This window comes from Akebia trifoliata, chromosome 1 (assembly GCF_017979445.1).
Source record: "Akebia trifoliata isolate Shusen 1 chromosome 1, ASM1797944v1, whole genome shotgun sequence".
Taxonomy (NCBI): Eukaryota; Viridiplantae; Streptophyta; class Magnoliopsida; order Ranunculales; family Lardizabalaceae; genus Akebia; species Akebia trifoliata.
The window spans coordinates 31,811,709-31,830,338 of NC_141375.1; the positions used below are offsets into that span (position 1 = coordinate 31,811,709).

Below are 18,630 nucleotides of genomic sequence, written 5' to 3' on the forward strand. Positions count from 1 at the left end.
GTAAGGAAAAGGGTCTCTCTCTCTCTCTCTCTCTCTCTCTATATATATATATATATATGGGAAATGTTCAGCAACAAACATTTTGGCAAAACATTTTTCAAAACATGGGTTAAAGGTTTTGGAATGGGCTGATTTTTGGTGAGGATGATCTACGGTGGTGAGGAGATCATCCTCACCAAAAATCAGCCCATTCCAAAACTTCTAACCCCAGTTTACAAGTTGAAAAATCGTGGACCGTCCATTTTTTGTAAATCAATTTTGATGGGGTTAGAAGTTTTGGAATGAGCTGATTTTTGGTAATGATGATCTCCTCACCGTAGAGATCATCCTCACCAAAAATCAGCCCATTCCAAAACCTCTAACCCATGTTTTGAAAAATGTTTGTTGCTGAACATTTCCCACATATATATATATGGGTCGGGTTCCTGGAACACACATTGCGACACACATATAGACAACGTGTTTGTCTTATATGGGCAAAAATGTTTGGAATGAGCTGATTTTTTGTGAGGATGATCTCTGTGATGAGGGGATCATCCTGGCAAAAAATCATCCCATTCCAAAACTTGTAACCCCATCAAAATTGATTTACAAAAATTGGACGGTCTATAATTTTTCAACAAGAATTGGACAGTCTAGAAGTTTCATAATGAGCTGATTTTTGGCAAGGATGATTTCCTCACCACATAGATCATCCTCACAAAAAATCAGCCCATTCCAAACATTTTTTTCCCATATAAGACAAAACACGTTGTCTATGTGTGTTGAAATGGTTGTCGTTTGAACCTGATCCTATATATATATATATGAGACAGTTCAGCAACCCTAAAGTTTGCCAAGTTTGGTGCCAAACATTTTTCAAAATATCGATTAGAAACTTTGGAATGAGCTGATTTTTTGTGAGGATGATCTCTATGATGAGGAGATCATCCTCACCAAAAATCAGCCTATTCCAAAACTTCTAACCCCATCAAAAGTGATTTACAAAAATTAGACAGTGCACGACTTGTAAATTAGGATTAGAAATTTCAAAATGAGCTGATTTTTTATGAACCGTATAACCTTTGGAAACAATTTGACTAATGAGTATTAAACACTTCTGCAAATAATAGGTTAAGATACTTGTTTATGCAGAAATTAGATGCTTTTTTTTTTTTTTTTTTTAATTTGATCGGTAATTAGATGCTTTCACCCACACCCTCCCAAACATCCCCTTCCGAGAGCCATAATGCTCCAACTGATTACTAGGAAGATTCTTTAAAAAATCAAAAATTAAAAATTGGTCTGAAAAGAGTACATGCTAAATACTACTTGTAATATAGAGCAAACATGCTTGAATACTAGAGAACTAAAACTAACAAAAGAAGCCAGCCTCCTCAAATTGTTTCCAAACATGTTAAAAAAGAAAAAAAGAAAAACTAACAAAATATCTCAGAATCATAGCCGCATGAAGAAAGAAAGATTTAGTCAACCTCCTCCATTTTGCTGCCCTCAGCATCAGCATCTACATCCTCCAAATGGGGCATATCAGCATCAGCTTCGGCATCACCACCACCTTCCTCCTCATCGATGCTCAACCCCAACTTCAGCATCCTGTGGATCCGGTTTCCAAAGGTATTGGGTTCCTCAAGGCTAAAGCCAGATGTGAGAAGAGCAGTCTCAAACAGCAAGAGAACCAAATCCTTCACTGACTTGTCATTCTTGTCAGCATCAGCCCTCTTCCTGAGCTCCTCCATAATGGAGTTCTCAGGGTTGATCTCCATAGTCTTCTTGCTCGACATGTATCCAGCCATGCTTGAATCCCTCAAAGCCTGTGCCTTCATTATCCTCTCCATGTTAGCTGTCCAACCATACTCTCCAGTGACCAAACAGCACGGGGAATCCACAACACGGTCTGAAACCACAACCTTCTCCACCCTATCGCCCAAAACATCCTTGATCACCTTGCAAAGACCCTCAAACTTCTCCTTCAAGTTTTCCTTCTTCTTTTTCTCATCCTCACTCTCTTCTAACTTCAAACCTTCCTTGGTTGCAGAAACCAACTTCTTCCCTTCAAATTCCTTCAACTGACCAATCGCATACTCATCAATGGCATCAACCATGTAAAGGACTTCATACCCCTTCTTCTTCAGCTTCTCAAGGAAGGGAGAGTTCTCAACAGCCTTCTTACTTTCGCCCGTGATGTAGAAGATATCATTCTGACCCTCTTTCATCCTTGTTACATAGTCTTTCAAGCTGGTCATCTCATCCCCACTCTTACTGGAGTGGTACCGAAGCAATTCAGCAAGCTTAGACTTGTTCTGTGAGTCCTCGTGGATGCCAAGCTTGAGATTCTTTGAGAAAGCCTCGTAGAACTTGTTGTAGTCCTCCTTATTCTCCGCAATCTCAAAGAAGAGCTCAACACACTTCTTCACAAGATTCTTCCGGATAACCTTGAGAATTTTGTTTTGCTGCAGAGTCTCTCTGGAGATGTTTAGGGGAAGGTCCTCAGAATCAACAATACCCTTAACGAAGCTCAAATACTCCGGCATCAACTCCTCACAGTTGTCCATGATAAAAACACGACGGACATAGAGCTTGATGTTGTTGGGCTTCTTCCTAGTGTCAAAGAGATCAAAGGGGGCTCTCTTTGGCACAAAGAGAACAGCTTTAAACTCAAGCTGACCCTCAACTGAGAAGTGCTTCACGGCTAAATGCTCCTCCCAGTCATTAGTCAAACTCTTGTAGAAAGCTGCATACTCCTCCTTGTTGATCTCCTCAGGCTTTCTCATCCAAATAGGCTTCTGTTTATTTAACACAGCCCATTCATGTGAGACCTCCTTAATTTTCTTCTTTTTCTTCTCTTCCTTTTCTTCGTCAACATCTTCTACATTACCCTCCTCATCTTTCTTCTCTTCCTCATCCTCATCATCCGAAATCTCCTTCTCAGTGGTCTTCTCAGTCCAAAGAGAGATTGGATAGCTGATGAATTCGGAGTGCTTCTTGATCAGATCCTTGAGTCTGCGCTCCTCGAGATATTCCAACTGATCTTCCTTGAGGAAGAGAGTGATCTTGGTACCCCTACCAAGATTCTCACCAGAGGTATCTCTAGTGACAGTGAAGGATCCACCAGCTTGAGATTCCCATACATATTGCTCATCATCATTGTGCTTTGTGATAACAATCACCTTCTCAGCAACAAGATAAGCCGAGTAGAATCCGACACCGAACTGTCCAATCATGCTTACATCTGCGCCAGCAGCCAAGGCTTCCATGAACTCCTTGGTTCCAGACCTCGCAATGGTACCAAGATTGTTCACAAGATCTGGAAAAAACAACGAAAATTGGGAAATAAGAAAGAGGTTCCTATTTATATTTAGGTTAAAAAATAAACACGTTAAAACGAAAGCTAAGCTACTACTCACCAGACTTTGTCATGCCAATGCCACTGTCTATGATGGAGAGACTTTTATTAGTCTTGTCTGGGACAATGTGAATAAAAAGCTCCGGTTGGCCTTTGAGTTTGCTCTTGTCTGTCAAGCTCTCGAACCGGATCTTGTCCAAGGCCTTCATATATTTATTTTTTTCAAATTAAATTACAGGGGAAGGATTCATAAAAGTCAGAATTTCTACCACGGTCTATTTTTTTATTTTTATTTTTCAAATTAAAATACAAGAGAAAGATTCATAAAGTCGGAATTTCTACTCTACTCATAAATTACACTAGCAAGCAAAGAATCTTGATCCTCAGGCAACATTATTAGCAAACACATGATCTTAAAAAACATGAGAATTAAACGATAATGTTTTTTTTATAACAAACTCTAGCAGTACGGACGAACAAATATGTGATCAAAACCAGCATTTTAATACTCAGAATCAGAAAATTCATAAAATATGAAAAGGATTAATATAAATAGACTCGAGAACAGTTTTACATACTCATCAAGCTAACAAGAACAGTAAAGAGAGATATACATCAGGATTTTTGTTCTGCAGCAGATCATATATTACAGAGTTGAGACAGTAATGAAAGATCAGGCTCTAAACCTAATCTTCTACAAGGTTTTTTTTTACCGATCGTAGAAAAAAACACATCATAAAAGAAATGAAACCAAAGGATTCCTTTTTTTCACAGATCAAGCAAAAAAAACGATAACAGGAAACGAAGATCATGATTGTGACTCAAATCAAACTCACACCAGAGCATAAAATTGAAAGAAAAACTATGAAATGCGATTAGAACCTACAAAAAACCTAATTACAACTTACATCGGAAGCGTTGCTGATGAGCTCCCGAAGGAAGATCTCTTTGTTGCTGTAGAAGGTATTGATGATCAGACTCAAAAGCTGATTGATCTCAGCCTGGAACGCAAACGTCTCTGTGTCCGCCATTGATGGTGACGACGCGAGCTTTTTCCAAAGAGGGGGGAAATGCGAAAGAAAAACAAGCTTTCGAAATCTAGGGTTTTAATAACAGATACAAATGAGGGCCCGAAAACATTCTGTATATATAAAGTTCCCCTTGGGTTTCTAGAGCCTTCTATTCTAAGTATCTGAAATACCAAATATAGAATTTTGATATAACCAGATCTCTTTTTATCTTATGGCAGAGACATCAAATTCGTTTATACAATTATACGAGTCTAGGGCCTTACACTTGCAGTCTATTGTAAATTTCGTTTCCCTGGCAATATAAAAAGAATTTTCTTTTCACACGTGCACATATCACGTGAGTTTCTCGTCATCGAACAATTTGTTAAGTCGTTAGGACTTAAGAGCCTGATTCTGTAAGAAAGTGACCGAGTTTTATGCGAAGGATTTGCGTACCAGCGTTTGAGCCACGTCGGTTATTAAGCCGACGCGCAATGTTTTCGAGATACCCTATAATAAATTGATTTAAAATGACCTAAATACCCTTATAATCGACTTGGTCAAGTCTTTTTTTTTTTTTTTCCATCTTCAACGCTAAGATTCTGGATAGGATTTTGGGGAGATAAAAGAAAAATGAGAGAAATTTAGATAGAAAAAATCTAAGATTTTTGTATTGAGGCTAATTTTGGAAAAAAATAAAAATTAATGAAATTTGAAGAAAACAATTAGAATTTTCTCCAAATGATGAATTCATGATATGTTTGGATAGATTAAAAATTTAGATAGAAATTAGAGATCTTGAAGACCTATCTTTAAAAGAATATCCCGTCTCTTAAAGAAAATGTTTTCCAATAGTTGGAACTACTTTGGAAATTTGACAATAAGGGCATTTAGGTCATATTGTGTTAATCTTCCAGATTGGACCAATGACAACGGTTTGTTGTTAGATTTTTTTGGGTGATATAGAAGTACCTATTCCACATTTTTTAAATGAATATTTGGGGTACCCTTTATGTTTTCAAGAGATGGCATAAGTAACTCATGACCTCAATCTCCTTTCAAGAATTAATATAAAATATTATATCGCCTACTGTCAATGATAAATATTATAGATCTACCTCGAGATTTGTAAAATAAGATTTCAAATAATTTTATTAATTTTGATGAAAATGATAATACAAATCTCAGTGTTTTCCTTTGATTAATATTCAAGTAAAAAAATAAAGATGACGTGTGTAGCTTTTTTCTCTCTAAAAATATTATTTTGGTGATGACTTTGTTTGTGTTTGATTTTCTTAGATGTTTCTATATATTTTTCTTTTCTCTAGACTTAGTGCTTTATGGAATGAGAATAATTTCTCGACTTCTGAAAAAGGACTTTAAACTTGATCTTCTTTTAATTGGAGTCCAAATTTTTTGAAGAATTTTACTTTATCTCTAAAGGAGGGCTTGAGAATTTTTTCTTCTTTAGAAGGAGAGTTTTTGTATTTTAAAAGGAAGTGATTTAGATCCCCCTCTTAATGATGGAGGTTTTTGTATTTATAAACTTAAAGATAGTTTAATTTTCTAATTATGCCTTAACTTAAAGAACTTTGATTGATTTATTTAAAGGTTAAATTCGTACAAATTTAATTTTAAGGATTCTATGGATTATTGGTGGGCCAAAATCATTTATTTGGATGTGAGGCCCAACATTTAATATGGATCACTTAACTTTGTTTTACATCATGGGTATTATTTGCAATAGTCCAAACCCAAACCATATGATCGTCTCAATCAATGGGTTCAAATTAGAATGTATAAGCCCAAATTTGATTTTAGGGATTTTCCAATAATTTGTATAGTTACAAAGTTTCTTTAAAAATTTTAATGCATACACCCACATGTACGTCTTCTTCTTAAAATCATTCTTTTTAATATGGAATAGTTGGCATCTCCAAGCTTTGCAACTTCAATCTTGTCTTTAAATATCTTGTGGGAAGAAAAAAAAAATCCTTAATCTTTTTACTCATAATTTCATCCTCATCTGTTTCACTAAAAATTGTCGAAGATGCTTAGGTTTGGATAGAAAAATTACAATTCGAAAATGAGGTTATTTAAGTAATTTTATATTTCTTACATAGAAATAGGGGATTTTTTTTTTTGGGGGGGGGGGAAATTACTTAAAAAACCATGGTTGAGGGATTTATTTCTAATCAACCCTTAAGTTTTAGCGGTGTCAATGGGTAGTTTTCGATTCGGTTCCTAAGGAACTTAGAACAATAACCATTATATTAGTTTGATTTTTGTTCTTGTCCATTCTAGTTTCGGTTCCAAAATAAATGGAATTGGAATCGGAACCGTAAAAAATCACAAGTACCCATCGGTTTCAATTCTCAATAATCAAATGACAAAATAAATATTTCAAATCATTATAAATAAATAAAAAAATTAACATATACTATCAACAAAAGTGTTAACTTAGTTATAGTTTGTTGTACTTAAAATACAAATTAATTATTTTTTTCAGAAATAAAAATTTATCTTTATTAAAAGTAATAATTTTTTTGAAGAGTAACTCATTTTAAATTTCAATCGATAATTTATATGAAAAATTGAAGAATTTTATATAACATGCATTTATTTTTAAAATAAAAAATACCTTAAATTATCTATAGTATAAAAAGAAATGACAAAATAAATTGGTTCTGGGTACCCACGAGTACCCATTGGATAAAACCTAACGGTTTCGATTTCTATCGGTTCGATTCCATTTTGGATTCGATTCTAGTCGATTCCAATAAAAAGAGATCTGGAACTGGGGTATTCGGTTCTTGTTAGATTTCGATTAAATGGGTATACATTGACACCCCTACTAAGTTTTAGGACTTATTTTAATAATTCATTTAGTAAAATTTTCTTTTTTAATCAGCCCTTGAACTTTATTTATCACATTTTTCACGATTGAATGCCCTAACCATTTGATCTCACCATTTTCATCCAAAAAATGGACTTTTGACATCCCAATCGAGTTTTAAAAACTCATGGAATTTTAGAAGGAAGAAGAAATCATTTTCAAAAAATTTTCAAATATTTTAAAGACGTATGTAAAAAACTAAGATTTTTTATTCTTCATTTTTTGATGAAAAACGATCAAGGATGATTCTTTTGGATTGAAATCTTCTAGACAAAGTCATTATCTCAAGTTTTCAATCAATTTTTAATGTATTTTAGTCGAAAAAACTTGAAAAACAAAAATGGATGGATTTTACTAACTTCAAATTCACCATCTTTTATTGTCGAGTTCAATATTAAAAAAAAAAATTGTCAAATTCAACGATAAAACTATCAAGCGGTGAGCTTGACAATAAAAAAGTTGATGTGGACGATAAATGAAAGTGATGAGCTTGTCAACGATGAAGGACCGTTAAGAAAAGAAAAGTTACCTAGATGGACTATCAAGCCATCGACAAAATCTTGGGGGCTATTTGGGAAGAAAGCCCTCCATCAGGGTCTTTAAAATAATTCCACCCCTTTCCTCCCTCCCCCCCTCGTTTTTTTTCCCCACGCGTAAACTGAATTACTTCGAAAGTTTCAGAGTAGAGAAATTAGAAACTCCATTAATGGCGGAAATTAGGGTGATGTAATCATAATCAGATCTCCGAAACGTAGAACTCCATAACACTTTCTGTAGTCTTATTAGAGATTTCTCAGAGAAGAGAATTGGGTGTTTTGTGTTGGAGTTATTATGCAGAAAACCGCGCAAGCTTGGTTCATGGGGGGTCCCAGCAACGAAGATCAACAAAAACCCTCGTCTCTCCTCGCTGATTGGAACTCTTACGCATCCTCCAGAGCTTCGGAGGAGACTGGATCTTCCAGCATAGTGATCGATCTCGAAGCCGCTGTAAGAACCGCTAATGATAAGGTCACCGGTTCTTTCAACGTGTAAGATCCAATCTCAAGCTTTTTTATTTTGTTGTTGTTATTGTGGATTTAGGGTTAACGTTTCGATGTATTTGTTTGTGTTTAGGTTTAAGATCCTTTGCAGGTGTTCTGTTCTGAACTTTGATTTAGGGTTACGTGTGTTTGATTGTTGTTTAATATCTGATTTTGTTGAATTTGGCTCCTAAATTGTTTCTTAACACGTAATTAGAATTGATTTTCTGAAAAATTTGAAGTTTCCGAAAATTCAAGATAGATCTAGGAGTGGCAATTTGAAATTGTTTTCTGAAGTCTAAACTTGAGATTTGTTTGTTTCATCTATTGTGTGATTCTGTTTTGTATATGATCATATGCTGTGGTTCCCTTGATATGTTAGGTATGAAAGTGAAAATTCCAGTTGTAATCTTGTAGACTGGCTTGATTTGTTTGAACAAGAATCCTAGATTTTGAGTTGGCTTTGACATTTCTTGTAAAATCCGAAAGAAAAGCGGCTTACATGTTATAAATCTTTTGGATCACTGTATTTCCATTTATCATTCAGTTGCTGGGTTTTAGGTGAGAATTCGAAGTATGGTGAGTTGATTTTATCTTTTGAGACCTTGTAGATTGATCCTTAGCTTCTTTAGTTTGTTTGGTTCTTTTCTCTACATCAGAAGTCCTCTAGTCTCTGACCACATTGACAAAATTTTCCGATTTTTTAGTCACGATTAATTCACGCTTCTTTCAATCGGTGATTTAATCCCGACTTATTCATAAAGCTCTAAAAATATATTTTTATATTATAACTTATTAAGAAATTTTGGAGTTTTGTTCAATGTTGTATTAAGTAACAATTTTCCCTGATTATTTCTGAATTTTGCTGGTTTTTGTTTTTGAATTTTTCCGATTCCCAGCTTTGTCTCCATGTCTTTGACTTGCTTGCTAGCTTTTGGGAATCTTCACTTGAACTCAAAACCTTTTTCATATTGGCAAGGTAGTTCTGAATTGTACTAGATTTAGAGCATGGTAGTTTCAGATATCATGTTGTACTGGAGTTATATAATTTTGTGTGCCAAAAATTTCATCATCTTTATCTGTTACTCGACTTGTGTTCTTTTGTCAGTGATGTCTTGTTCTCCATGGAAAGAAAATTCATCAATAAAAATGTATAAGATCACAAAGCCCATGATTTAAAAAACCAGTTATAATGTCATTGTGTCTGTATCCCCTCTATTTCATTACCCATACTGTTTTCTACCATTAAAACACCACAAGCCATTGTAATGGTCCCTTCTAAACTATGCCAAAGTCCTTAATTGGGAGAGTGTTTTATGATAATGTTAAAAACAAGACTTCCAGGAAAGTGTGTGGCCTATGGGGATGGAGGCTGCTAAGGAAACATGATGTCAGGTTCTTTTCTTTTTCATGATATTCTACAAACAGAAAACTTGATATTTCTTACTATATTCTTTTGTAAAAGTACTTTTTGCTGAATCGATTTGATTTAAGGTTCTGCTTATGCTTTTCTTCTCTTACTGGAAATTGATGTATATGTGGATTGGTTTAAGGACTTATTACTAAATTGTTCTTCTTTTCTGTGCAAGTGTGGTTTACTTTGATTTGTTCCTTTTTCTGTAGTGTTTCCAAGGGAGTTAAGGATTTGCCTGGAAGCTTTCATTCTGCTACTAGCAATGTTCCTTCAGGGAAATCTCTCATGTACTTCGGGCTGCTCTTGGCCACTGGAGTTTTCTTCGTATTCATCGCATTCACCATGTTTCTTCCAGTCATGGTGCTAATGCCGCAGAAGTTTGCTATTTGCTTTACCCTCGGCTGTGCCTTCATTATAGGATCCTTCTTTGCACTTAAAGGTCCAAAGAATCAGCTTGCGCACATGATATCAAAAGAGGTATGTGGACTTTGTTTCTATTTTGTCTTGAAGCATGCTTTCTCTTATTTGTTAGAACAAATGTGATGACTTTGTTTTCACATGTCAACTATTTATTTATTCATTTATTGTTCTTTGCAGAGACTTCCTTTTACACTTGGATTCATTGGTACTATGGTCGGGACCATCTATGTTTCCATGGTGGTTCACAGTTATATTCTCTCTGTGTTCTTCTCAGTTTTACAGGTATTAAATCTCTCCTTTATGCATTTCCCTTTCTTTCTTTGTTTAATATTTTCCGCTATTAGATAATTTATATTGGGATGAGGAACACCATTCAATTTTCTTATCTTGTTTTTGTTTTCCTTTGCTTTCTGCAGATCGCTTTTTTTGTTTTTGTTTTTGGCTTTTAAAAATTTAGTTTTGACTTCATATAGATGTTATCTTTATCTTCATAATAACCTCATTTCTTAGCTTTCTTCAAGAATACAAAGGTGAAACAAGAAAGATGTACAAGCTATTATCCCAGTTATCAAATCTAACTTGGTATTGATATTTGCCAAATCTTACCTAGGTCCTTGCACTTTCATACTACTCAATATCATACTTCCCGGGAGGATCTGCTGGACTGAAGTTCCTTTCGTCGACTCTTACCTCCTCAATACTGAAATGCTTTGGCAGGTGACATGGATATCTTTTCAATTTCGTATCTTTAATTTTTCCCTTTTTTGGCCAAATGTGTCCTTTTAGGGTTGAAATGTTATGAGACGCACTCTGCTTAACAGCAGTTATATTTTTATGGTGCATCTATTTTGTCTTAATTGACAATTGAAAAAGGAGAACCTTGGACCATTGATGTTCAGAAATTAAATATTTCACGATTTCTTGTTCATAACAGATTATGATCTGTCAGTCAATCGGAAACATGAAATAGAGAAAAAACACGCATTTGGAGATCATCTTCAAAGTCAAATGTCTATAATGCAGTTGGAAACTGGGATGGTTAATAACATGATCCTTGTTTTCTCTTCTTTTTTACTGATATTTTGAACTGGTAGCTTGCAAGCCACCCATGTTAGATGGTTTTGTAGGTTCAAATGTCATATATCTCCCACAGTCTACTGTTTGAATGAACCAACTTAAATGGTACCATTAATGGTGTAGAAATACCATGAAGTGACCACTTCCATCATCTCGGATCTATTATACTTAATGGTAGAGATTGAGGAAAATTTTGCACATAGAATTAGAGCTGGATGATTAAAGTGGAGGTGGAGGTGTACTTTTGGGGCGCCATGGGACAGCTGCATATCAATCAAATTGAAAGGAAAATTTATAAGGCGGCAACAAGACCAATTATGCTTTATGAAGCTGAATGTTGGGGGTTCAAGAAGCATTATGTTAATAAATCGAGCGTAGAAGAAATGAAGACGTTGAGATGGATGAGTTTAAAGACTAGAAAACATAAAATTAGAAACAAATCCATTCAGGAATATGTAGGAGTAGCTCCAATAGAGTGATAAACTAAGAGGGCTATAACAAGACTTCACAGTTATCATTGTTCTCCGAGATGATGGAGAACACAAGATTTCAATCGGTTATGTTGAAGGCAATCCTTCATCTGTAAGATTAGAATAAATCATTTTTTATTTGTGTCCCCGTCACATTTGAAGAAACCCCACAATAACCACAGTAAATACCTGATAGATAATTCTTCTTTCACCTTTGATTTCTAACAGTGGAAGACAAAACAGCGGTTTTTGCCCATAAAAGGATAAATATTGCTCTGAAAAATGAGATCCATATCGTAATCAACGTAGTATTTATAAGTTATTGCAAAAGGGCGGAATGCTTTCACTTTCCTTAAACCCTAAATCCCATGTTGTTGCAGAAACAGACTTCCATCTCCACCTCCTTTAAGTTAGAAGAAGAATAAGAATGTTAACATCTGTCAGAAAACTATTTAGGGAAAACTCAACCAAGAGGCATTTGCTTCACCCATATACAGGTAGGCCTTGCAATCTTTGATCTTTGAGAGATTGATCTTTCATTCTTTATTCATTATTATTTTTTTAAATTACAATATCTTTTACTTTCCTGTTAATCTTTTTTTTTTTGTGTGAATATTTTAAGAAACTTATTAAATCTTTTAGAAGGGGAATAGCTGTAAACAGTTAGCTAGTTCCCATTAACAAGTGGCATAAATTAAGTTGAGGTTGGCTACCTTACCTAGCAATCCCAGAGTCCGGCTTTGAAGCGGTTAGCCTGCTTCAAAATTTTGGTAGAATCCTCTTCGTAATATGACAGACGGCTTTTTGTCTCTATTTCACATCCCTACTTTGAAGTGGGCTGGCCGCTTCAAAGTTTTTTCTGCAATCCCATATTCCCATATTCCCATTTCCCATCTTCTAATAATGAAGGAAAGATGATCTTGAATCAGGCTGGGATTAGGACAACAATTTAAGCGAAGCAATCTAATAATAGCCAAGCACCAAGTAATAATGTCTCGGTCTATTAAATGTCCTGGCCTTACTTTCTGGGAAGAATTTTAGAATCCTTTTCTTGTTTCCAGCTTTATACTTTCCCAACAGTTCCATAACAAGCTTAGCAGTTTTACAATTGTTGTACTACGAAATTGTCAATTTTTATCATCCACACCTTATCCCAATCCCTGAAGGAGGTAATATGAATCTTCTTCCATTATATTACTTTATCATTAATTATATATTCAATCAATGTTCCTTTATTAATATATATTTTTCCGATCAATCATCTACTTGTCAACATAGAAATCTCGCATGTGTCAAAGTGTTTCTTGTTACTAGTGTTGCTATTGGTTTTTTTTTTTTTTTGCACATGGCCAATCGTATCAAAATTTAAATGTATGTTTCTTGCATCTTTTTAGTTTGTGAGACATATTCCTAAGTTTACATATTTCTTGAGTCTGCATTGGCCTAGTAAGAAGGGTCCTTGGACTCACCTCTTTGCATCCAAAACATGATCCAATGCTTCAGGGTTCTAGAGGATGACATTCTATGAATTTTGAAAAAAATAAAAAATAAATAACATAAAGTTATTTTTCACGGTTGAATTTCATTTTTAATTTTGAGAGTTATGTGGAAGTTCGGTAGCTGTCCATTTTCAAAACCTTGGATCAAGTGCAAAAGAAATTGCTTTTTTGATCTGAGTTTTTCGATGAAACTTGAAGGCTGTAGTGTTGGATTTCTGATGTGGTAATCCATTTGAAAATGACCCTTAGTAAGGCTCAAAATCTTACAATGTTCGTAAGGAAAGGGTTTAACATTTTTATCTTTTTTCATTCATCTATCTTAACCCTCATGAATCATACATTCAGTTCTATGAACACGAGTCGTTTTTTGCTCACAGGCTCCTTGGTGCTTGCTATGTCAAGCATACAAGGGTAGTTTTGTAACTAACGAGCTTACTTCTGTAAATTAGAAATGTCATTCAATACACGTTGGTACATGTGATTGGTGGATCCCAGATTTCTGGGAGCAATATATATATATATATAGGGGCGGTTCAAGGGCCATATGAGAAAACATATGAAAAAACTTTCGTTTTTCAAAATAAGAGTTAGAGGTTTTGGATTGAGCTGATTTTTTGCAAGGATGGTCACTATGATGAAAAGATCATCCTCACAAAAAATCAGCTCAATCAGAAACTTCTAAATCCATCAAAAGTGATTTACAAATTAGTGATAAAAATTGGTAAAAAATCGACGGTCCACATTCTAAATCACTTTTAATGGGGTTAGAAGTTTCAGATTGGGCTGATTTTTTTTTTTTTTGGATGATCTTCCCATCATAGAGATCATCCTCACAAAAAATCAGCTCAATCCAAAATTTCTAACCCATATTTTAAAATTTTATTAAAAACGAAAGTTTTTACGTATGTTTTCTCATATGACCCTTGAACCTGACCCTATATATATATATTTATATATATTTCCCATCAACTCATTGTTCCTTGTCAATCCAATGTTATATCATTTGCAAATAATATACAGCGACGATGGGCTGATCATTGAATATTAGCAATCAATCCATTAATAACTAGTGCAAAAAGATATCGATTTAATAAAGATCTCCATTGTAACTGAAAACTCTCCCATTTTATCTCTTCCACTGGTGTTGGTTTCTCTTTTATCCCTCCTAATCGAATCCATGAGTTAGAACTTTAATACATATCTTTAATAGCATCAATATTGTTGTTTAAAGAGAGATGAGACAAAAAAAACTCTTTTAAAATCATTTACTAATCCAAGTCCAAATTGGTTTGGTTTAGATTCCAAACTACTAGAATCGGAAGCTAGTAGTACTATCTTCAACGGTCCCGTTCAGCACCAAACATTTTGGCCAACATTTTAGCCAATCATTTTTGTCCTACGTGGGTTAGAAGTTTTGAAATGGGCTGATTTTTGATGAGGATGATCTCTACAGTGAGGAGATCATCCTCACCAAAAATCAGCCAATTCCAAAATTTCTAGCCCCATGTTTACAAGTTGAAAAATCGTGGACCGTTCATTTTTTGTAAACCATTTTTGATGGGGTTAGAAGTTTTGGAATGGGCTGATTTTTGGTGATGATGATCGCCACCGTGGAGATCATCATCACCAAAAATCAGCCCATTCCAAAACTTCTAACCCATGTTTTGAAAAATGTTTTGCCAAAATGTATGGTGCTGAACATTTCTCATCTTCAACTTGTTTACACTCCTATTGGTTCTCATTTTGTTATTGAAATATTAAACAAAAAAATTAGGACATATTTGAACATTAAGTTGGGGTACACATGTGTGTCAATATTGCTGATCCATAATCAAATGATATGAACCCAACGAAAAGTGTCGAAAGTCAAGCCCTTCTCTCTTTAGAGTCAAGTCATAATGTCATATACAACATCTTTAGGCTGCAGCAAAACATGTGCTACTTTGTACCCCTTCTCTCTCTCTGGTGGTACCTAGAGTTGTCAATGGGCAGGTTCAGCCGTTCAGGCGGTACTTGGTTTGCCTAATGGGGTGGGCTATAGCCGCTGTACCTTTGACCAACTTAATGCCGTCTTATAAGTCAGTCAAGCCCAAGCCCAACATAGTGGACCTGGATCAGGTGTGGGTTAATTTTTTTGGTTTTATAAAATAATTTTAAATTGTGCACTTTTGAAAGTCGTCTGGAGCAAAAAAAAAAAAAAAAAAAATCTCTCCTGACAGTTATGTTTAGGGTTGTATGTAGTTCTTTCTCCTTTGGTGGCTCACACAGTGTTAGGCTCTATGATAAGATCAAAGCTGATGGGTGCTTTTTGGTAGGTTTATTGGCTCAATATGAGGAAGTCGGAAAAAACTATGAAGCTGACAGCTCACTTCAAAATTCTGAAGGAACCATCTCCACTGGATTATACGTGGCATTTTCAAGGAGGTATTTCAAAATTTGGCAGATATGTAGAGGCGTGAAATAAATTCAAAATACCACGTGCTTTGTAATGAGGAAGGTTGCTTCAAATTTTGATGGGGGGGCTGCCAGCTTCAAAATGGGACTCAGGGAAGAGGCGTCACAAGGTCTAGAAAAGTCTATTCAACTAATTCATGGAACCCTAAAGGATGATGTGTAGCTGTCAATGGCTCAATCATTAAACTTTAATGAGTCTCGAGTGTTATCCCGAACAATTGTTTGGTATAGTAGTGTGGTCGTGTGGTCGACTGTCCAACCATACGATTTCAGATGCAAATCCTATAAACAGGAGGATTCAAAAAGTAGCAAAAGCTGAATGGCTGCCTCAATTCAACCAAGCCAATTTTATTTCTCCTTTAAAAAAAAAAAATAAATAAATAAATGAGAAGAAAGAAAGAAAGAAAGGAAATAAGAGAGAAGATTCCCCTTTTGTTTTTCTATTTTCATTTTAGCACGTTCCGATGGACGCACATGACGTCAAGATTCTTATAAATTAGAAAGGGTAATTATAAAAGCACCTCATGAATTAATAAGGACAATTCACATTATAGTCGAATTGTCTTGTCTTACATTGATTAAAAGTTATGGAATGAACTGATTTTTGGTGATGATGATCTCTATGATGAAGAAATCATCACTAAAAATCAACTAATTCCAAAACTTCTAATCCTATCAAAATAAATTCAAGAACTATAAATTATTCATTATTTTTTGTTAGTCAATTTTGATGGGATTACAAGTTTCGAAATGAACTGATTTTTTATTTAAAGATTTTCCTCACAAAAAATCAGTTCATTCCGAAACTTTTAACAGATACAAGACAAAACAATTCAACTATGATTGATTTGCCCTTATTAATTCGTGGGGTGCATTTATAATTATTCGATTAGAAAAACAAGATAACGACCCCACAATAGCAAGACCTAAACTTAAAAAAAATAAAGGTAATTAGCACTTATGTTTTGACTAAGATGGGTAAGACTTTGGAAAAGTTTGAATGGGTTTTTGCTAGCAAATTGAAGTTTATAAATTAAGCATAAAATATTAAAATAAAATCGACGAGCTTCCCCACCTTACATCCATTATCTTTTTAATAAACTCAAAGACAAGTGTTTTTGGACCCCCCCAATCCTGAATTTAGGGAAAGATTACGAAATGCAACTTTATTTTTTAGGGACAACGATTTGACCATAATAGGGTTTATAGCCCCGACAAAGCCCATTTTTAAACAATACTCTCAACCCCTTGATGGAGAGGGTTTACTTGAAATAATTTGATGCCACCTTCTTTGCATTATTAACCCTCTCACGTGTCTTGCTCGTGCCTAGCACCAGAATGATGGCAATGTTCATAAACTAATGTTCCCTTCATGTGCGTGATGGTGTGCAACTGAAATTGATTAATCAAATGATAATGAGAATCACTAGGGTACTTCTGTCTTTCTATCATTATTATTAAATTTAAATGCCTCTTTAATCTTTGGGGAAGGTGCGGCTTTCTCTTTTCTTTAGGGTATTTTGGACATATCCCTTGGGCTTTGGTTAATATGTCAGAGACCCCTTTTCATTTTTGAACTGTGGCATGTCCTTCTTGACGATTAGTTTTCTATAAGAGACTAATGAAAATGACAGAAATACCCATGTATTCAACCTCTAACCAATGACCCTTGATTTTCCCTTTAAAAATTCGTCACTTATAACTCTTCAACTTTAGAATAAAAACTTTGATTAGGTTTATTGGGAGAAAAAAAAAACAGGGTTTGGTAACTGGTAAGAGTTTGAAGATGGGGGATAGGTTCTGTCATTTTTAATTAGTCTCTCATTAAGACCACAGTCAAGGGATGGCATGTCATTAGTTTGAAAATACAGGGTGATATTTCAAATATTCACTGAAACATGGAGGGGCATGTCTAAATTACCCAAATGTTTATCACCCTAATCCACTGCAAAATGCAAACCCAATACGTTACGATACATAATAATTTGAGCGAGTTACCTCCTTTACTTGTAGTTATAGATAGGAGAAAATGTTGAAATATGTAGAGGGGACCGTTTCTGTTTTTTAAAATTTTTATTCTTACTTTTACAGTTGTTGGATGGTGCGTCTCTGTCTCTTCTTTTAGTGTCGTTTTTGTTGTCCTTTTTTATTATTATTTTTACTTCAAAATCTTTGGCTCATGGTATATATATATATCCTTCTATTTCGTATATTTAAAATATCGGTACCGGACACGTTAAGTTCCTATCAACCATTTCGGCCAAAACGTACAAAAAGTATATGGATGGATGCGGGCCTGCCAATGGGGAGAGGAGTGTGAGTGTGCGCGCACATGCGATTCCAAACTCGTGATGTCACATGGTCAGACTCTTTGCTAAATTAAATACCATTTCATAATTCATAATCTCATATATAAATCATTTGGATTTATTTGTAAATAATAGTATTAAAAACTCATGTTGTTGTTACTCTCTTCCACATCATGGTTTCAAGAACTGGATTTTACGATGGACTCAGACTCAATAGGAATCGATCCCAAGTAAATTCCTTGTAGACAGGTTATTGGCATGAATTGTTTTAGATTTCAAAAGTAACAATTTTTAATGTCATGTTGGAGAGACATTAAAATTGGCATTGTTTCACACATTGCCGACCTGGAGGTTTGCACATAATAATAGATGCTTATTGATCGTATCTCAATGAAAAGCATTTTGATTCATACACACTTCCACATCAACAATGTGTGGAACGATATGAATTTCAATGTCACTTCAACATTTTTTTTTTTTTCTTTTTCATATTATAAACTGAATTCATATTTGATATTGTTTGGGTAGTAGTAGTTCTTGACCCTTTCTAGAGCCCAATTGCTTGATAATTCCCATGGATGATCTCCGAGAGGGGACTTGGGATTCTCTTGAACATTTCGTCTAAGATCAAGAAGCCAAAATGACGGTTGCATGCACGTGACACGACCAACCAATGTCTAATGCAATGTGTGCTTGAGACATCTAACAACGAAGAGATA

The 18,630-nt window shown here is 34.9% G+C and overlaps 2 protein-coding genes across 2 annotated transcripts; one reads left to right on the forward strand and one right to left on the reverse strand.

The window, feature by feature from the left end:
• Positions 1-1,253: 1,253 nt before the first annotated feature.
• Positions 1,254-4,473, reverse strand: LOC147411784 (heat shock cognate protein 80-like). The gene is made up of 3 exons (XM_086452447.1): positions 4,252-4,473; positions 3,405-3,546; positions 1,254-3,304 (listed from the first exon to the last, which is right to left on the reverse strand). Exons 1-3 carry the CDS (start codon positions 4,372-4,374, stop codon positions 1,464-1,466), a joined length of 2,106 nt encoding a protein of 701 aa, XP_086308573.1. The 5' UTR covers positions 4,375-4,473; the 3' UTR covers positions 1,254-1,463.
• Positions 4,474-7,887: 3,414 nt separating this feature from the next.
• LOC147411785 (protein transport protein sft2-like) lies at positions 7,888-11,035 on the forward strand. The gene is made up of 4 exons (XM_086452459.1): positions 7,888-8,277; positions 9,892-10,159; positions 10,280-10,384; positions 10,713-11,035. Exons 1-4 carry the CDS (start codon positions 8,081-8,083, stop codon positions 10,821-10,823), a joined length of 681 nt encoding a protein of 226 aa, XP_086308585.1. The 5' UTR covers positions 7,888-8,080; the 3' UTR covers positions 10,824-11,035.
• Positions 11,036-18,630: the final 7,595 nt, after the last annotated feature.